Consider the following 22,176-nt stretch of genomic DNA (forward strand, 5'->3'; position numbering starts at 1 on the left):
TATTGGAAATTGGAAATACTCAAGTAAAGTACAAATACCTCAAAATTTTACTTAAGTACAGTACTTGAGTAAATGTACTTGGTTACTTTCCACCACTGCCATAATGTAGAACCCTTTTTCGGTTCTAACAACCGCGGGGAATTGTCAGCCCATCCCTAACATCATGACCAAGGCTGTGTAGTTGAGCCTGGAACGTCGAGGAGGAGGAGAGAGGAAGAGAGAGAGAGAGAGAAAGGAGGAGGGAGGGAGCAGCCAACCAAGAACCAACCAACCAAACCAGTCAGACAGACAGCCGTTGCAGCCCAGCACTAGCAGCAGTGTGGCGGCCACACATCCACCAACAACAGCGCTATGTGGTAGCCAGGCAGCACGGACCCACCGACCAGACCACCAGGAGCCCGCTGCTGGGTTATGAAAGCGTAGCCGTCCGTGGAGAGACATGAGGAGGAGGAGGACGTTGATCGCTTCTTCCTCGTCTTCTTCTTCTTCCCCCCCAAACGCTACGGATAATAATAATAAGGAGGAGAGGCTTCGTGTGTGTCTAGGATTCATCGATTGTGTCCGTCGGAGTAAATGAAAGAGGTGATGCAGCAGAGCTTACAACAACACACCGCCTCTATCGGTACACCGCCACAGATAGATAGATAACCCTAAAGCTACGGCTAACTGCTGCTATAGTAGCTGCGTTATTATAGCGAATACACTCTTAAGGTCCTTGCACACTGGTGCGTCTTTTCGTTGCGTTTTTTTTACAACAATGAAAAAAATTGAAAAAACAATGAAAAAAAAAAAAACGCAACGAAAAGACGCACCAGTGTGCAAGGACCTTTAATGCGACACCCCGGGGGGGGCCACAGCGAAAAACAATTCAGTGAGTAAAAGGGTCTGAATTCCGGGTGTTAAATGCCTTTTTTTTTGTGCAGCGTAGTCGCTTTGTGTTGTCAGTTTAATGGCCGTTAGCAGCGAGGTGTAGCTAACAGTTATCGTTCGCCTGAACCTCCTGCTGCTAGCTAACACGCCTATAGCTCGTCGCGAGCGAAGGAAGGAACGAAGCCGCGTTTTGGTTGCTGCGCGCCCGGGTTGTCGCGCGACGAAAACGGCAGATATGCAAGCGACGCCTTGTGAGCTTGTATATCTGCCGTTTTCGGCGCGCGACCCCCGGCGCCCAATAAAGTATTATGAAGCCCCCGTTTCAGTCCAGCCAAGTCTGCCGCTTGGAGGAGGAGGAGGAGGAGGGTGAACTTGGCATTCTGTGCGGGGGGGAGACAGACGTCTTTTTTTCTTTTTGGTGGTGGGGGGGGGGGGGGCGTAGACGGACGTGTTTTTATTATTATTATTATTATTTTTATTACGGACGTCTTTAAAAAAATAATAATAATAATAATAATATTTTCTTTTGGCAGACAGACGTCGCCGACACTACGATACTTATGTCGTCGCATCGCTCACGAAAAAAATAAATAATGACGTTTATGTTTTTTTTTTTTCCCTCCCAACGAAAAAGATGTGTACAATATACATGCGTCACGTCAACACTGTCCCCCCCCCTCCTCCTGTTAAAGTTGTTAAAGGAAATAACGTCATTTATTATTTTTTAAATCGAGCGACACGGTCGGTTGCGCGAGCGATGTCTCTTCTTGTGCCCAAAAGAACAGATCTACAAGCTAGTGAGGCGGCGCGATGCGACGCCTTGTTAGCTTGTAGATCTGTTCTTTTTTTTGGCACAAGCGACACACACAGAGATGGAGGCCTGGGTGGATGGACGGCAACTAGACAAAAAATAAATAGGCCTGTTAGGTTGATGTTTAATACTTAAACCTTAATCTGGTTATAAATGAGCAGGGCTTGTACTGTAAGCACTGTTTGCTTGACATGATGACATATTCAAATGTATTTTCAAAATGTGGGCAGACACTGGATGTGTTTTTCCTTTTCTTTTCTTGAGGGGAAACATTTATTTTTGCACCTTATTTTGCTTCCCACATTTTGTGGTGATGTCTGTGCTCTGTAAGCCACTAACAGCATGCTAATGGACTGGCTAGGATGAATTATAATAACCCAATACAGTGAGTGCATGCCTAGTGTGTTCAGCTTGAGTCTCCTGTGCAGCTTTCACTGAGGCTGTGTGATTTGTCTTCCAGTCCAATCCGATGCAGCCTAAAGGATGGCATTGAATAACAGGATTTGCTCGGTAGGTGGATTTTCCTCGCTGTTCTCTGTCTATCCGTTGATAATCTTTTGTTTAGGGTATATCAAATATGTCCAAGCCCTACAACATCTGTGCTGGTAGACATTATAGGGCTCATCCGTCACTGGTTATCTCCGTTTTTGGTGATGCTGGCTGGCTAGGAACTGTTGCCACATATGATTCTGTCAACCAATAGAAAAATAGCTACAGTATTTATCTTATTATTATGGATGACTGCATTTACTTCTGATCTGAAAGATAGCCTATGTAATTCACTGTGATGCAATGCAATGACATTACATCTTAGTAGAGCACTGGTGGACTCTTAGTACTTAGGGTTTAAGTCTGGGGTCTTCAAACAGGGGGTCCAGGACTGCTAGGGGGTCCACAGAGTTACTACAGGGGGGGTGCCAAATCTTTTTGTGATAGGCTATTTTACATTTACCACTTGAAGCCTAGCATTCCTATTCTGAGGAGAACTTAAGCCAAAAATAGCATTATGTACAAGCGCGCGAGTCGTTGTGAGCTTGATCTGCTGTTTTCGGCAAAGAGGTTTTAGGTGTTGAGGGAAAAATAGAGCAGACCAAGTACAGAGCTAAGTTGACTAAGTATTGTCAAGTTTATTACTAAGTATTGATGGTTAAATGTCTGAACATACACATTAACATGTGCTGTCATTTTCAGTAAATTGCAGTGTGTGCAACTCAATGCTTCATCACTGATCAACACCTGCTATTTTCACTTTCAGTATCAACATGACCAGTTCCAAGGCAGCCCGTCGCTTCGTCACTGAGGGGCTTCAGCAACTCGTCTTTGTTGATTCTGGACTAACCGTTGCCGGGATGAGATAATAAGAGTGGCCCGGAGGGTGCGTTGCATGTTGCTGCTACAAGAGGACCCGTGGCGCTTGTAGATCCACTCCCCTCCTCCCTCCCACACCTCCCCAGTCTCAGCCCGAACCCCCAACCAGAGTTGACTTTTAAGCGGCGAAACCATGACGACGCCGGCCCTGCTGCCGCTCTCGGGCCGCAGGATCCCGACGCTGTCTCCGGGTGCCTCGTCCTTCCCGCATCACAGGGCCACGTTGAGGCTCTCGGAGAAGTTCATCCTCCTCCTCATCCTCAGTGCCTTCATCACCCTGTGCTTCGGAGCCTTCTTCTTCCTGCCGGACAGTTCCAAGCACAAGCGCTTTGACCTGGGCCTGGAGGACGTGCTCATCCCCCACATCGACTCCCACAAGAAGCACGCGGACGGCCCGGTGGTCATACATGGACAGGGGGCCCACTACGAGCACAGACACAGGTACGGCAAATGGCAGATCTGACATCATTTGATTTGACATGAACCTCCCAGTGTTTGATTTCCAAAAAATCATGGCTCACTTTCACTGGGCGAGCCGTGATTTGGCTTTACTTTGGGAGAGCTGTAATTTGGCTTTGCTTCTTTGCCATCATAATTTTTTTCCCGTGCTGTTATGCTGCCGCCGAGCAAGAAAGTGGCTTCTGAAAATGTCATTGAGATGGGTCGCCGGTGGGTTGAAATGATAAAGTACTCGACTATTGATCCATCACACGCAAGGAAATTCTCACTTGCTTTTCTGGTCCACTGCCCAGGTTTATGTGCATGACGTCACGTGTGTGTGGGTATTGTTCCTCGCAGGCCACTTATACAGGTCTCTTGACACACATCGATTGTTCGGTAGCCATGTGGAAAACACCCCGAGGTTGTGGAATGGGATGTTGATAGCCTGTAAAACCGTCTAGCTCCACGTATGCTCCACATAATAGTTTCCTCCTTTTTTTTTTGTCAACACCGCCCTATTTCTTTTGTACCTTGGGTTAAGATTCTCAAAATTCTAGTCTACAGGTATGGCCGGTTTCATTGTTGCATGACAAGGAAATAGTCACCTTGGACACGGTGTCCCATGTTCCCCCAAGGGTGAACATGGTGCAACTTGATGAACCAGAACACAGAGGCCGTTTGAAAAGCTGTTATTATATGCATATTTCCACAGTTTCCTTTTGCAGTTCATTCACCATGGAGGCCGACATCTAGGTAACTCAGTAGGGGTGCAGGACAAAGCGTTTTCAGTTACATTTAAGTGTCATTGTTTAATACATTTCCATTGTAGATTTTGTACAGCGTAGATGCAAGGCTGTAGGATTTTTATGCAATGGCTCCAAGTAGATAGGCTAGTAATAGCCCGCTGTAACATTTGTGGAAGCCCTTGAGTTCCCAGAACCACCACGAGCTCCGTCACTTTTGCTGCCTCGCTTGGTCTCTCTCTTTTTGCTGCATCTTTCTCTTTTTTTCATTGTCTCTTTTATTAAATCTCTCTTTCTCTCCATTCCTGTTAAATTACCTCCACACAGTCCGGTCATACTGCTAGCATCAAGCCCAGCATGCACATCGCTATGCTCGGTGTATATGTAATTCAAGAAAATATGACTTAATTCAGCTTTTGCTGACATTGCAGTACTATACAAAAGAAAGAAAGACATTGTTGTGGAATTATTGACTGTCTTACCAGCCACAGTTGTACAGTTAAATCAACCTACTGTACATGCTGGGGGAAGTGGTCGTTACTTACAGAATGGTGGGCTAGGTGTTAAAAGCCTTTTCTCTGCCTGTTGTGCAGCAAGGGACTGTTGAGTATTTTGCCACTCTGGTCCCCTGTGGGGCCCGTTTCATTTTTCTGTTCGTCACGGAAAGCTTTCCACGGTTTGGCACGCCACCTGCTCAAAATAACAGATTTTCTGTACTTTGGTAACCGAGAAGGAAGAAAAGCATGGCATGGGGCTATAGTGTGGTCCTGTATGTCATCACCAGGACTGAGACGGCCCCTCTGAAGAAAGAAGGGCAGTACTAGCTGCAGGAGCTTTGGAAATGTTCCACGGCGTGGCTTTCTGGAGGTAGCTGTTCAAATGATAAAAGGAGTAGACATGGCTAGGCGAAGTGACAGCGCCCTCCCTTCTGTGGAGTCGCTAGTTTGCATTAAAGGGCCCTGAAAATGGTGGATTCTAACCTGCCCAGAGGCTGTACAACTAATCGAAAAACAATCGAAATCACAAAAGTGATTGCCGCAGTTTGCAAACTGCAAGAGGCTGCATTTTTGCAGGGACTAATCTCTAAACAATGTTTACTGGTGCTTTGCAGGATCCCTGTCCTACAAATCAGGCTGCATGTTGGAGAAAATCTTGGATTATATTCAGACAGAGCAAAGAACCTGTGCATAATGTTCCCACTGCAAATTGTATGTAAATTCCCAAGCAATTCCCCCAGGTGTGCACACATGCATGTGTCAATTCATATCAGGTTGTGTGTCGCAGTCAGAATATTTATTTAACACACACAAAATACAATATGGCTTATTATCAATATTGTGTGTCCAGAAATCCAGGGTATTCCCACGTGATTGAGCGTGAATATGTACAATAACAAAATTATAATCTTGTTTTGTGATTGATAACCTCTGCAAACAAATATGTTCTGTTACACTTTTGCGGATGTCACAGGATGCATTTGACTGAATGTGAGCGCTATTCTTTTGACTGGGGGAGGCTCTTTAAGGTGAGATAAAAGAAGCAACCACTAGCAGGCATTGAACACAAACGGCACGCCTCCCCTTTACCCTCATGTCTTGAGGATGGCAATTTCAGCTTTCAAGGAGGGAGAGTAATACCTCTGAGATCCCTCAAAATTAGTTTTATGCAAATTGTAAGTCTCGAAAGTGCAGTCTTTATATTTAACCCCTCATAAGCACCCCCACAACTGTAGTTTAGTTTATGGAATTACCTTCAGTTTAGTATTTTGTGTATCTGACTCAGCAGTTAGTGCAACCTCACTGTTTTCCCCAGGGTCCCACTCCCCTGGGAGTGAACCATATAGAGCGAATATCTAAAGAAGCCTGTTGGGGAGCACAGACAAGCTCATAGGCAGCTAGTGATAGTGTCACCTTTATTATTTGTCCACAGACCAGGCCATAACCACACGGAAGAATCACCTCACCGCTCACATTTTCCACATGAACCCGAGCGTCCCTATTCTGGGGCAAACATTCAGAGAAAATGGCAGATCTACAAGGTCCCAATGCATCACGTTGCACTGTGTTGTGAGCTTGTAGATCTGCGAAGATATTTAGTGTGGAGTAAAAACAGGAGGCGGGCCTATTATAGAGCCCTGGGGGACTCCGGTCAATTAAGTATATAGGGTTTAAGTGGTCAATAATCGCATGAAGGTTTTTAGGAAGTAGTTTTGGTCTGTCTGCCACGGTTGGTTTTGTTTCGTTTGTTCCGGCGAATGTTTGCGATGTCGACGATAATCCAAAATGAAGGAATGTGGCCAAAGTGAAAGCTCACACCATCTAGCCCTGTGCTCTTGCTGTGTTGTACTGTACGCTGCTTCTTTGTAGCATTCCATCTCTTAGCCCAAGGGACGTGTGATTATTATGATTATGATTATTTTTTTGGGTATCAGCAGGGATCAATGATCAATTTGAAACTTAGATTTCATTAACTCTTTGACTGCCAGAGTTTTTCAGAAAAGTCTGCAGCCACTGCCAGTGATTTTGAGAAAAAAAAAAAAAAAAAAAGGTAAACAATTTTTATTTTATTTTTTTTGTTGATTTTTTGGCATAATTCGACTGAGATTGGCAGTCGAATCAATCTGATTCGACTGCCAATCTCTCAGTCAAATCATGCAAAAAATATGTTATGCAATAGAGGAACATTCCATTTGGGCTGTAGGGGTGCTTAGTGTCTGATTTAACATATACTATTGGTTTCTCCCAATAAATCATGATGTATATCCTATTTTTGGCAAACTATAGTTAATTAATATAACAAACTAGGCCAATCTCACAGTCAAATAATAATAATAAAAAAAACTATTTTTTCTCTCTCGACTAAGGATAAGGATAAGGATAATTCCTTTTAACAGGTCGTTCATGAAAGTCCTTGCGGTCTTGTTTCCAATGAGAACCTGTGAGCAATTGGGGTTAAGAGTCTTGCTCAGGGACAAATTTCATATCATCGGCACATATGCTGGGATAGCCTGGAATCGAACCTGGGGCAACCAGGGCCTCTGGTTCCCTAGGCGGGCTCACTAACCACTCAGCTATGGCCGCGACTAGATTCGACTAAGAGACACGCAGTCGACTCGGACCCCCCGCGACTAATTAGTCGACTATTCGACTAGTCGAGGTCAGGCCTAATACATACATCATTTAATTTCATTAGAGGTCACATCGCGATTCGCGAGGCAAACTCTACCCGCCGCAACACTGTCTGTCGGTTGGTCTGTCACGGGAGAGCAGCTTGCCCATCCTGTGGAAGGGAGGACAGGGGGTGGGAGTGGTGGAGCATGAACGAAAGCCTACACCTAACGGTTTCAGGAAGTGAACGGGTTCGAAGACTGAAGCATTTTAGAACGAATCTGTCATCTGTCATCAACATCCCATCACTACAGACGGTAGAGACCCGATTGAGTTTCTGGTGTGCGGGGCAAATGTGTATTAGCCTCGCGTAGCCAGACTATATCACTGCGTGGATATGAGTCTGGTGCTTCTATGAGGAGGTTTTTTTTCCCAAGGGGGCGGGATCAAAACAATGGCTATCGACGCAATTGGATAGACCAACTACCAATTACAGTCTCCCATATTTGAATACTGGGCCCTGATTGGTCACCCCAGACTTCGGGAGGAGGAAATGGATTCAGAACGGAGCGGTGCCAGACCCAAATCGCAGAGGGCAAATTTTTTTTTGGCACTGGCAGATTCGTCTGGTCCCAGGCTAAATGTGTATGGCTTCCCTCCCTCCCTGGTTTTCTCCATTGAATATCAAGGGGCACTTTGCCCCTGGTAACGAAATAAAACACGATAAAATGGTTGGTTTTGTTTTGATTGTGGCGTCGTCCTCTGATCTGGAAGCCCTAGATTAACCCACAGGTTGTGGAAGAGCGCCCTCTATCGTAAACAACTGAAAACACCAAATGACGATTATCTCTGTAATGGCAGTCAATTAGTTAAGGTTTCTAAACAAATACAAATAACTAAAAAAAAAAAAAAAAAAAACATATTTAACTTCAATATTTAATTATGAGCAAACAACAATTACAAGCAAACAAGTAAATATAAAAATACACATTAAAACATTTTCAAAATTCTTCGAAGGGAAGAAATCGGGATGTCCTCAAAAAAGTGAAATAATGTCTTATATATTTGACCAAACTAATATATTGGTCGGGCTCTAGGTACCTTTCTTGCAGCAGCAAGGGAAGAAAGGAATTGTACAGAGGGAAGCTTTGGATCAGTCACATGTGCTTTTCTGCTGATGCAGAAAAGCTGCTGATGTTGTGTCATGTTTCTTTTCTTTTTTCCCTCCGTTTTAATTTATTTCTCTTTTCTTGCCTGTCTGTATTTTAATATGCTCTGTGCAGCACTTTTTTTTCGACCTTGGTTGTTGGAAATGTGCTATACAAATAAAGTTTGATTTGATTTAATGCCAGAATTGAGTGCACTGTCATAAACATGTGCCAAAGGAGCCGTATTATCCAACATCTCTGTCTCTTCCTGATCTGAACGGATCGAGCTGGATGTTTTGCATAGCTTTTGCTAGTAAGGCTTAGATATTAAACATAGTATGTGTTTTGTGCAAGGATAAAAGGTGGAATTATACAGTATTATGTTAATTGTGTTTTAATTCATCCAATCAGGATGTTTTTAGCACCAAAACGTCGAGACAGCAAAAAAGTTGGACTTGAGCAAAACATTACAGTTCCTGGAGTTCCATGCATTTATCATCAGTGCATCAGTGCTTAATTAGGGGAAATCCAGTAGTAGTAATTATATTACTTACTTAGTTACCATAGTTCATGAAGCTGCTATACAGAAAAAAAACCTAAAAGAATGTGAGGATTAAAAGGAAAATACTGTAAGTGCGATAATAAAAAGCACAAATGAGAATATCAGCCCCCCCCCCCCCCCCCCCCCGAAAACCATATTGTCCAACACCTGCGGTTCATTTGCAGTGGTGCAGCAGTAAAGTGCTCTCTCAATTGAAATGAATTACCTTTCATCTGAGAACAATGCATGAACTGTGATCCAGTTAATGTGAGCAACAAATGAGTTTAATATGCAGGGACAAACATGGGAACCAGAGGTTCCCTGTGGATATCTGTAGACAAAATCGCATTGGTCCAAAACGTTTTCACTTTGAGCACGTTATGTTGGGTTGCCTTTTGTTTTTCTTAGACTTGTTTGAGACAATCCAGGATTTGCGGACATAAAGCTTGAAATTACAAAATGAAGTTAATATTTTATTCAAAACCATAATTGTCATACTGAATGCTTCTAAGGGTAAAATCATTGTCACTTACTAATTCATGTTAAATAAGGGAAAGCACTGCTAGGGATTGCAATGAGTTAATTAAAAACTCTAACTCTGTTTATCCATCCATCCAAACATCTATTCGTCAATGCATTCATACATTTTGTTTACAAAAAAAATATTTCCCTTTACTTTTAACTTGTAGGCCAGGTATTCTACACAACTCAAGTCTGGAGAAAATTGCAACGGCATGAAGATTTTGACATTTCCTTCTGTTAATTATGCAACGCATATCATTCATTCCTTGACCGAGCTCCCACTTTGGTACAAACCACAAGAGGTTAAATGAAATGTATAACAATGTATCCTTAAATAGGCTTGTAGTTAATTAAGCTGTCAGGTAAAATAAAGCTCCCATTTAAGCCCCATTGAGCGGGGTGCCCTGGTTTCCAAACCAGTCAATTTTGCTGACCACATGAACCGCAACCTCCTGGGTTTTGACTCGGACCTGTGTTGCACGTCATTCCTCCTTTCTACCCTCCCCTCCCCTCCCTCCACTGTCCGGTGTCCAGTCTAAATAAAGCATGGATGTCTCCAACAATTCTTAAAAAGAAAAGAGAAAAGGAACCCATTCAATCTGGGAACGCATCTGTGTCATTTTAAGATTTCTTTGGCCATTCCAGAAATAGCAGATCTACAAGCTCATAGTGCCGCGCTATGAACTTGTAGATCTGCTATTTTTGAAAAAAAAATTCGTGCAAATCTTTGAATATATATATATTTTTAAAGGAAACATTTGTAACTGTCAAATGTCTCAACAAATGACTGATTTTTTCTGAAAAGCTATTGTTGCTATATCAGTGGTGCTCAAACCTTTATGTTTTGGCCGCCGGTCCCCATCAAAATATGTTGTTCCCGGAACCCCCCAGAAGCAAAGATTTGAGTTAAAAATGTTGTTTCAGAAAAATATATGTATTCAAAGATTTTTCAAAAATAGCAGTTCTACAAGCTCGTAGCACGTCCCTCTGTGCCACGCTATGAGCTTGTAGATCTGCTATTTTTGAATAGCCATCCATCCATCCATCCATCTTCAACCGCTTATCCGGAGTCGGGTCGCAGGGGCAACCGTTACAGCAGAGAGCTCCAGACTTTCCTCTCCTGAGCAACATTAGCCACTTCCTCCTGGGGGATCCCGAGGCGTTCCCAGGCCAGTGTGGAGATGTAATCCCCCATCTGGTCCTTGGTCTGCCCCGGGGTCTCTTCCCAGTGGGACGTGCAGCGAGGACCTCCCTAGGGAGACGCTCGGGAGGCATTTTTGTACGGGTCAAGTATAAAAATAATGGTTATAGCTAATCTAAAATGACACAGATGCGTTCCCGGATTGATTGGGTTAAAAAGAAAAGGAAAAACATCCATATTAACACATTCCATGCCAGAGGTTAATCTCATAATGTACTCACCAGTGCCAACGTTTTATTGTTGTTGTTTTTTTTTCACGTCGCCATAGACCTTGTTAAAATCCTTAAGATTGAGCTCTGCACTGTTTGTAAACATCGCCCAGATCTCCCTGCGTTTAGTGTCTACCAGAAAAAAACACGTGTCAAACGGAGCTCCATGGTTGTAGTTAGAGCGGTTTACGTTAAACAGTGATATGCGAGGAGAAAAAACTACAAGGAGAAAATTGAGTTTCAGTTTCGTCATTAGAACGAGGGCCGACGGGATCGGCAAAACCGGATCCCAAATCATTCTGTTTCCGGTGGTCAAACCGGAACCGGAAATGGATCAAAACATTCCGAAAGTGCGCCTGGGGTGAAATCAACGCGAACCGGCGGTTCGTGTAGATCTACGCGATTGGCACGTGGCGGCTTTAAATAGGTTCGCGTAGATCTACGCGATTGGCACTCAATGTGTTAAGCAGTTATGCACAGGTATAGTAGCTGCTCCTTCATCAATATCAGTGGTTCCCAAGCGGTGTGCCGTGAGACGAGTCCATTTGTGCTTTGTGATTTTGTGACAACCACTTATTGCAATATATATACTGTACAACTATAAAAAAAAGGGGATATTGTTAAAATTAACTATGCCTGTACTTTGAGTGCATTCACTTCCCAATACAGATGCCAATTATATACCCTAAATATATATTTCAACCTGGTGTTCTTATTATGAACATGTCATTATAGATGAAATTGTTACATTTCTATGATTTTGTTTCTTTTCCACATATCTTACACTGTCAAAACGTTGAGCTCGTAGATCAAATATGTTTGCTATGAATACCTGTGTGCCATGGCATTTTGACTTGCCCATTAATGTTACTTGGGCACAAAGTTTGAAAACCACTATTGTTGACATTTCATTTGATTTCTGAAGGGGTAGACTGCTCACAGGGTTGTTATTGTGTTGTTCTCAAAGTGGGGTCCAGGGAGGTTACAGAGGGTCCCCAGCAACCTTTTTTAATATAGCATCACAATCATATTAACCACTTTATCCATCCAGACCTTTTTTCGGTGTTTGTGGGGTTTACCGACATGAATAAAGTTTGGAGTGGACGAAAGTGTTTTATACTGCCTCAGAAGAACTCAGTTCTGAAACTGAATGCCAGACCTGGCCCACTCAGTAATCTGCCCATACTGTATAGCTCAATGAATCTGCCTAGCAACACCGCGGCTTGCTCTTGTCGCTCTCTCTCGGACAGAAACCGTGTACAGCCAGCACTGGAACTGCATTGCCACGCGCTGTGAGCTTGTAGATTGGCTATTTTGAAAATAATTTAGTTTTTGTGGTTAAAGATTGCTTTTGAAATTTGGCCATAGAAGAAATGGACCGTAACCAGTCATGATGTTGCCATTCAGATTATTTTGCCAATAATGATGATGATAATAATAATAATAATAATAATAATAATAATTAACAGTAATTATTGGGTCCACTCCCCTTCTAGTTATTGTATGGGTATTCTTGTCAAGTACGTTTGCACATACCTGAAATGTATCCTCTGCATTACCCATCTAACTATTAGGAGCAATGAGTGCTATTTTTAACGGCATCCGCTGCCCAGGGACCAGTTCAGTGTCTTGCTCAGGGACACTTCGAACCGGCGACCTTCCGATTCCCAGACGGTCTGTCTGGGAACCTGTCTCTACCCATTCAGCTATGCCCGCCCGCCTTCCGATTAGCCCTGTTTCATTCACGAGCCACACCTAGGACAAGGGGTTGGGAGGCCACTCCATTATTAAGACTCTCGTTTTTAACATGAACTGGAATTAAATTTTACTTGACTTCAGTTTGATTGTTCAGGGTTTCAATAATAATTTTCCAAAAATGTAACGTGATAGGAAGGGTCTGAAAACATCTGCAAGCCACTGTAAGTAGGCATCGCTGATGGTAGTTTTAAGGGACTTAAAAGCATGACAGGGGTACTTAAGAAAGTGTCTACAACAACTATGCACAGTACCAATAGACGGGCGGGCGGGATAGACGGAGAATGTATGCATGATGGGGGGACTCCTACAATGGCTCTGCCACTGTAAAAGCAAAAATAGCTCACCATTGATTGTGAATGTCTGAAAAGCCCCTCCATAGCAGTCTTGGCAAATTAGTGCTCAATCTGCTTGCACCAAGAGAGGCTGATTCTAAATGAAGCTCTATAGCCGTGGTTCTCCAACATTTTCATTTCAACGATTAAGTCGCGGACCCTGCGTTTGAAAATAATTGTTGTCAGGGACCCCCATAAGAGAAGGTCTCAGTTGTTTATTGGAATAAGTAGAGAATACTGCAACTGTCTATACCGAAAGAGAAACCTATAATCATTCTTATACATTACATTCTCTCATTGGATTACCTTGTTAGTGGGTGAAATCATTGTGAAAGTAACCAATTTCAACCTGGCGTCCCTATTTTGTCATGCCACAGGCAACGATGTTAAAAAAATAAATAAATAGCCGATCCACAAGCTCAAAAAGCTTTGCATCGTGACACGTGAGCTTGTAGATTGGCTGTTTTAGTAGCAGTTAAATTGTTCCTCGTTTTGCTGCGGACCCCCTGGAACCACCTCAAGGACCCCTGGGAGTCCCGCAGAACCAATGCGCTATAGATCCTGGAATCCTATATGTGTGGTTTCGTGAAGACCTTTTGCACTGATGGCGGGGCTGAGGGATGCTTTAGGTTGCGGTGTCATGATATGTCTGTGTTCATGTGTGGTTTTTCACCCGGGTGCTATTATTAGGACTGGTTTTACTTACACACATGCACATATGCTCACATACTGTACATGCAGGCAGCCCAGTCTAGATTTATCACACTGTGCTGTGTGTGTGACAGGTCGAACAAGGCATGGAAACACAGAAATGATTTCTCAGATCACGCTAACTATGATAAATCAGCGTTCTGCGATGTTGGCCTTACTGGAACCCTGACTATGATTCAAAGCCTGTGATGCTGAATTCAGATTTATGGCTCTGTCACAACCCACAGCGAAGTTATAAGGCCTGTAACACTAATAGTAACCGGCAGGCCAGTAAGAGGTGAAATTGGGTTACCTGTATAATACAATAAGACCCATTATGGTATGTGTGTGTGGGTGTGTGGTAGAACGCTGGTTCTTATGGTATGTGTGTGGGTGTGTGGTTGAACGCTGGTTCTTAAAGTGGGTGTCCGGGGACCCCCGGGGGTCCTTCAGGGGGTTCCAGGGAGTCTCCAGCAAAATGAGGAACAATTAAAAAATGTAAGCCCAGTTTGAATTTATTCGCCTATTTGAAAATAGCTGATCTACTAGCCCATAATGCGTTGTGAGCTTGTAGATCTGATATTTTCAAATGTTGACAAATCTTAACAAATATTTTCTTATGGTGGTCCCTGGCACAAAATCTTGTGGTCAAATGCATATAAATGTGGGTGTCCTTGACATGAAAATGTTTGAGAACCGCTTGCGGACTAGAGTGTAAGGAGGCTGGATTTCTTAGTTTGTGTATTGTTTTTTTGTTCAGGTTTTTTTGTATTGGTATTTTCCAATTCACATACGGGTCAATAAGGCAAAAAGCATACAAAACCAGCGTATGTTACCTCTCCCAACCCCCTAGGTTCCCGCTCCGAAAGAGCCAGAACCCTGGTATCTTGTTTAGTTTGTGTATTTGACTGCGTCAGGGTGTGGTTACTACGGCTATGCTAGCATTGCATCCGTGTGTCAGTCAAGAAGAGAGGATTGCTATTGCTAATGCAATAGCATTCATTTTTCTGACACTGTACAGTGCCTGCTGAAGAACCTCCGGATGTTGGCCTGCTTACTGCAGGCACTATGTGAGCTTCCATTCTGATCCATGTTCACTGAATATGAACCCTGACATTAAAGCTCCACTATGCAACTTTTCTTAACCCATTCAATCCCGGGAACGCGAACTACAAATGTCTTCTAAATCCTAACAGGCTTCTGAAAAACGTATGTTGCTTTAATATCAGTGGTGCTCAAACTTTTTCATGTCAAGGACCCCCCACAATTATATGTATTTGGCCGCCGACCCCCTTCTCAAAATATTTCGTTCCAGGGACCCCCCCCCCCCCCCAGAAGTTACAAATCCCGAAAAAACTAATTGCAGATCATAGCGGCACTCGGTGCTGTGCCATGAGCTTGTATATCTGCTATTTTTGAATAGCCAAAGTATAAAACCCGGATTGAATGGGTGTAAGTGATCCCAATGTAATTCTGTCCAATCTGTATGGTAGAGTATGTTAACCCATTGATACCTGGAACGCTTCTGTGTCACTTTAGATGCCTTCGGCTATTCAAAAATAGCAGATATACAAGCTCATAGCGCGGCACCGAGTGCCGCGCTACGAGCTTGTAGATCTGCTATTTTTGAAAAATCGGGAAAAAAATATTTTTTACATTATTTTTGAAAAACTGTTTTAAAAGCTGGATTTAGAAGACATTTGTAGAATCGGCTTCAGGTCTTAATGGGTTAATACAATATAACGCAGGGGTTGACACTAACGCCTGCCCGCCTGCCCGGGGCAGGTAAATAAAATGGTAGGGCAGGTGAAGTTTGCTATCTGGTTGCCCTGCGGGCAGGTGCACATTTTGTCTCTCCAGCTCTTTATTAAACAGAAAATGCCTTTTTCGGGTCAGGATACCAATTTCATCGAATCAGGACAGAGAACTTCAAAGAGCTGGAGAGACAGGGAGACCCCTGTTACTGAACAAACACTCTATAGCAATGAGTACTATCAGAATATAGAGCTTTAACCCATAACAAAACCCTTTTTGTTTTAACCAAAAAATACCACTTACCCTACCTTCAACCCATAGTCATATTCATAGCTATTTAGATATTTGGCATACATATTGAGGTATGACATTTTTTATCGTGCAGCCCCATAATTCGCAAGTAGAAAGTAAAAAATAAGTGTTTAATTGAACGGTAATTCAAATTTAACCTATCATTTTATAAAGGACGATTTACTTTTCGAGCAAGTGGGAAAGACCTGTGGGCAAGTAGAAAATGACCTGCACTTGCCCGACGGGCAAGTGCCTCTGAGACCTTAGTGTCAACCCCTGTAACGTATACAATCGGGATGGTTGTATATGTGGTCTCCCTGCTTCTTCTACCGAGACATTTAGATCATGTGTCTGGCTTTACACGACTGGTTGACAAAGTGTTATTTGCCTGCAGGTCAAAATTCAATTACTCCCCCTCAGCAAGTAGGCAAGGCTCTATTAGCTCAGTGGATAAAATTTCAGCACTTAGTTGCACAGGAGATACGTGTTCGCGAATCCAGGGTAGGACAGGAAAGTTACAGAGGGTAGCTTTAGCAAATATTAATGTTAAAGTTAATATTCACAAACCTACCACTAAGATTCCATGTGGACCTCCAGTCCAACCACTGAAGATGTACCAGTTACGTTGTATATTAGGATACCATACAGAGATAAGCTCAAATATAAGTTATTTGTGATTAAAATAAGTTACGGATTGTCGCTTTAATGTGTGTTTCTGATACTGTATATGTTAAAGCCTCAAAGTGCTTGAAGCTGTTGTTCTCAGCTTGCCCATTTAAAAAGCGGGCCTTCTCGGATACATACATACACATACTGTACCTCGCATTTCACTTTCAGATACTTTTCACGGTATTAATGTTCAAAACCCTCCAGAGCTACCATTCTCAGGTTGCCTGCTCAATAACGGCTGCTATGAGCTCACACAGAGAGCCCCCCCGCGGCCACAGCTGGGTGTAGGGTGTCTTGCGGGTAGAAACCACATGATGTAAAGCTGGGGGAGATGGGGTGGGCGGGGAGCTAGTATCATGGTTTGTGGAAGAAATACAACCAGTGCTGGAAATTGAAGACTTGAATTTTGTGGCGGTGGTGGGGTTTTAAAATCTAGGGCATTTCATAAGACTCGGGGGGGGGGGGTCCTTTTCCCTCCTAATAAAGTCATTACCTTTTACAGCATAGTCGAAGGTTAAGCTGTCTAGAACAGTGTTTCTCGACCTTTTGAATTTCAAGGACCACGTGTTTCTTATGCATTAAGGTCACGGTGATAAATATTCTTATTTCTGGGACCCCGATCTACACTGTAAAATCCACTGTGTTCATTTAACTTTGAGAGCGTACGAATGGTACACGTCCATTTGGTACCATTTTGTACACTCTTCGAGTTACAGAACTATAAGGGTCCATTTGGTTCCTAATATAGCTGGGCACTCACACTGGAACCCCCTGAAGGACCCTACATCGGGAACCATTGGCCTGTACGTACTGTAGCTATGTATGTCTGTCCACTCGGATCATGTCGCTATGTGCATGACATCATGACACAGAACCACCTCCATCCAACAAACAAACAGCATTAACAGTCTGCACCAGGAAATGTCCAACGTCAAAGTCATGAAGTTTGAAAGGTGGATTGTACTGTAGGTGAAAATACTTTTATATCCTTTCAGCAAATCTCTTAGACACTCTTGTACTTACTAGGTGAAATATTTGCATTTTATTATTACTAGTCCATACCCGGGGATGTGCGCAGTCAAAGTATTTGCAGACTTTTAGTTATGTATGGGCAAGGCCTGTGTTCGATGTCTGCCTTGTTGCAACACTTACAACACACGCACATGTGCGCACGGCCGTGGACCCGTCGCCACGTCGCGGAGCCCCAGCGAACATACACGCGGCCACGGACCCTGCTAATAAAACGATTAGAACATTGCACATGTGAATCTGCGTGCTAGTGCTATGAAGATCACCAAAGTGCTCTTCCTCTCATAAAACACAGTGCGTGTGGACTGGACACGGGCCGTAAATGAAAGTCCTTTATAAGTTTGCAGCGTTCTAATAATGGCATTGATTGAGAACAGCTGGTGAGACAGACAGTCGGGGGCTGGGGGAGAGAGTTGACACACACACACACACACACACACACACACACACACACACGCACACACAGACACACACGGTAGATCCTCCTTTGTTGTCATAGAGAGACGCTGCCGTTAGCACCAAGACCTAACAGAGCACATCCCATAGCCTGGGGGAGCATAACCCGGAACAACAGACCCCGTGGTCGCGCATGTGCAGTAACGGCGAAAACTGTTGTCCGTACAGTTAGACAGTTTCCAAAAAAGGCTAATAAACAGCTTGAATTCGTGAAAAGTGAAAAACAGGCTTCCTCACGGTGTGCATGCATATGCTAATGGTCAATGGCTGGTCTAGGTTTGATGCGCACCTGGTATCCTAGTTTCTCTGAGGCACTAGTAGTACATTGTAGTACATTTACCCTGTTTTTGTTGTCCAGGGTTCATGCTTATTCTGCTTACACCGATCACGCACTTGTAAGTCGCTCTGCATAAGAGCGTCTGCTAAATGCCTTAATTGTAAATTGTAATAATTGAAATTTCTGGCATCATCATTCCCCAGCTGCACACAGAGAATCATATGAATTGCTAAATCAAACTTATCTACGTGGTACAGCGTATTATTTATTTGTGATGTCCGTTTCATGAACTAAGTTCCTTTTATTTTTTCATGGCGTGCTGTGTAGTCAAGTGGAGTGTGTTCTCAGCTGGTTGATGAGGTCAGCAAGGTGTGTGTGTGTGTGTGTGTGTGTGTGTGTGTGTGTGTGTGTGTGTGAGTGGTTGGGAGGCTGGGTGAGCATCAGGGTTCATCTCTGTATTCATGCTTGTTAGTCTCTGTATAAAGGCCCAGCCAGGAACCAGACAAATGTCTCAGTCTGAGCGGCCTTCTTCCCTCATAGTATTCATTCTCATCTCCCAGTCTGGTCTGGATGCAAAAGAAAAAGTAAATGCTGCCAGCAGGATAGAGGATATTCCCTGTGGTTATTTTGTGGCAATGCTTAACCAAATAAAACCTAGCGTCCCTATTCTGTGCATGTCGTAATAGGCAAATATTCAATACACTATTGTAAGCTCACAACGCGATGCGTTGTGAGCTTACAATAGTGGCATTTTAAGAGTTTTAAGCATATTTTGATTATCGCGATTATCGTCAGTCGCAATTATTTTGGTCACAATAATTGTGACATGAAATTTTCATATCGTCCCATCCTTAAATCTCACATGGCAAGGAGGAAACCCAAATGATGGTTGATTCCCTTCCCTGCCAACAGACAAACCTACCAGCTATAGCTAAACATCACTAGCATTTTCCTCAGTGAGCCGTTTGGGAGCGGTGCAGTTTAGAGACAACTAATTTAACCATTAGTCTCACTCCATTTTGTAATGCGTTTGGTAGAAAGTAGTCTTGAGAAAGTACGTTTGTCTCATTTACAGCCTGTTACCTACAGAAACTCAAGACTTAATTTTATCCATCCACTCCGGCTCCATCCCTGCTCGCTTTCTACACAAACATTTTGTGGTAATTTGGAGCTGCTTGTTTTATCATAATAGTTATGTTAGTTTCAGCAGTTTTTGGCAGATGCTTTCTGGACAGAAATGTCCTCTCCTCTCCTGCAGCCAGCTGTCAAGTGTGTTTCCAAAAAATATGTAAAGTTGTTTGGATTTTTTTTATAATTTCCTCCCAAATGCTTGTTTTTGTTTTAAATACTTGGGGAAACTAGCAGAGGCTATTACAAATTGCTCAGCCGAATGCCATTGTTTACACTTGGAAGCTTCTTTGGAAAGCTCAGACACTTCATGTTTATAATAATGTACTGTATATAAAAACATTTGGATTCCTTCTGAAATTGCTAAGATATGTGCTGTTGGAAGCACACCTACATCAGTAAGGTGACAAGAATACAATGTGAGCTTTTATTTGATTTCGACACTAAATCATATCGTATAAAATCGTATAAAAAGCAAGTTGATTAAAAGCAAGAAACCTTTTATAAGCTGCATGGACACGCCAAGGTCCTCTGTTTACACAAGCTCAATTGAACAGTCCGATACTTGTATTTGCAACTTATTTAGTGAGTCTGGAACAATCAGGTTGTTTATTCATACAGATAAAAGTGATGAAGGCAGATTGCATAAATTTGGACCTGGCGTAATACTCCTGCATGTGGAATAAGTTAAAACACCATAAATAAGTAGGATAGAAGCCAAGCCAAACGGTCAGAATCTGAATTAAGGATTCGAATCCAAACAACGTTTGGGAGCTTTGAATCCAGTGGCGTGCACAGACATTTTGAGGGGCAGGTGCTCAAGTAAAAAAAAAAGGGCACCTTGCGCGGCGCGCGGAACCGCCAGCTGCCCTAGTAGTGTGAGAAGAAAATTGCAATGCACATTTTGGGGAATTGTTAATATATTAGAAGTTTTTAATCCAGAATTGATCGATGTCACCATAAGCTACATACTGTAAAAAAAATATAAAAAAATTAAACTTTTTTTTTCTTCTTTTTTTTTTCTCAAAAGGGCACTTCTGGTCAAGAGGGCAAAGGGCAGGTTCTCTAGCACCACCTAGAGTCTATCTGTGCACGTCCCTGTTTGAATCATTCGGATCAGCCCTACATATTAGTTGCATGTGTCCTTCACTTACCTGTGTCTAATTTCCTGTTTCACAAGTAACGTTTCTATCAGTTACTTGTGTCTTTCGGTGACCTGTGTCGATTAGTTACCTGTTTGAGCCAATGCTGAAACTTTGTGTCCTGAAAATACTGGCGTTTATGTGAACCAAACATAGTTGTCCCTGTAAGCTAATGTTACATCCTTCATATATTTATTCCGTGACAACACAATGTAAAAAGATTGTTGTACACTTTATTTACAGAAGAAATATTGGACCCTTAGTGATTAGGATTATATTACCTTCATTTTTATGTGTACCCGGTACCCCTGCAATTTGGATTCGGCTCCCACTTGGAACCTAATTTCTAAACGCGACCCAACCCTATTCATAACGATGGTTACCGCCTTACAGGTTCAGCAGTCCACATACAATCTAACCGTTTAACCCATTAATACCTGGAACGCATCTGTGTCACTTTAGATGTCTTTGGCTATTCAAAAATAGCAGATATACAAGTTCATAGCGCGGCACCGAGTGCCGCGCTATGAACTTGTAGATCTGCTATTTTTGAAAAAAACGTGAAAATTTTTTTTTTAGATTTTTTTCCAAAAACTGTTAGGATTTAGATTTTTTTTAAAGAATCGCCTCAGGTCTTAAAGGGTTAATCTTGTACACTGGTGTCTGGACCGGACCGAGAGTGTCGCTTTATGTTTCTGGCTTCCAATGAAAATGACTGGTAGCCTGTTGCGTTGTCAGTCACTGCTAGTGTGATCACAGCACCAGTTTACTGTGTCCTACTCATTACCTGTCTTAGTAGTAGTACCTGTGTCCTAGTAGTTGAAGCCCCCTTCATAATTTTTTAACATTTCAGTTGTTTAATGTTATGCAGTGCCGATCTGTTGTGATACTGGTATACATTGTTTACAGAGGCATCACAGACAGGGTTTTTTTGTAATTTTTTTTGACAAGTACAGATATTAACATTGTATTTCCTCTTCAGATACTGTATGTTCCGTGTCTCATTTCCTCTCTGTTGTTTTCTGTTTATCTCTCATCTGCTCATGTTTCTCCTGGGGAGCCCAGCTGCAGCCTTTCTGTCTCACTGCGTGCGTGCGTGCGCCTGCGTGCGCCTGCGTGCGTGCGCGCGTGCGTGTGCGTGCATACACACGTGCATTTCCATTTATATCTGAGTGATTACAGAGTAAGAGCCTCAGGACCTCTTCATATACAGTGCAATCACCAGAAAGCAAGTTGCACTGGTCTGTTTGATGGCTTTCACAAGGCACATTCATAAAATCTGTTAAATCTGGAAACTACGATACACCTTTAACACATTTACCGCCGGGCCCGTAGTTCTACGGGCCGTTAAATCCAACGGTTAAGCGCCAATCCCGTAGCCTACGGGCTGTGGTGCTTTTTCCTTTTTTTCGAAATTTTTTTTTTTTTTAATTTTCTAGGGGGACCATTTTCAGTGTAACACCACCCGATCGGACCGGAAGTGCGATCACGTTTTTTGTTTCCCGTCTGTCTCCATTCTAAGTCGTACACATAAACCCCTGTAAAAGCTGTACAGGACATGTAGTTTTTCATCCTCGCATTTCCCATGTTAACTTAAACGATCAGAACTCAAACATGGCGGCTCCGTTTGACACGCGGTCTCGACGAGTAGACACCAGGACATGTGCCCGTTGTTTACAAACATTGGA

The 22,176-nt window shown here is 43.0% G+C and overlaps 1 protein-coding gene across 3 annotated transcripts in view; it reads left to right on the top strand.

Moving 5' to 3' along the window:
• Positions 1-289: 289 nt before the first annotated feature.
• man1a2 (mannosidase, alpha, class 1A, member 2) overlaps positions 290-22,176 on the top strand; it is a 179,829-nt gene continuing 157,942 nt past the window's right edge. For 2 of the 3 annotated variants that reach the window (XM_080413101.1, XM_080413103.1), the window contains exons 1-3: positions 290-582; positions 2,142-2,191; positions 2,937-3,490. In XM_080413101.1, the coding sequence (XP_080269227.1) occupies positions 3,183-3,490 (308 nt within the window). In that variant the 5' untranslated portion in view covers positions 290-582; positions 2,142-2,191; positions 2,937-3,182. Of the gene's footprint in view, positions 583-850; positions 872-2,141; positions 2,192-2,936; positions 3,491-22,176 lie in introns of those variants that run through there. The other variant, XM_080413102.1, reaches the window with a different exon arrangement.

This window comes from Gymnoscopelus braueri, assembly GCF_963280865.1.
Source record: "Gymnoscopelus braueri genome assembly, chromosome: 18".
NCBI lineage: Eukaryota > Metazoa > Chordata > Actinopteri > Myctophiformes > Myctophidae > Gymnoscopelus > Gymnoscopelus braueri.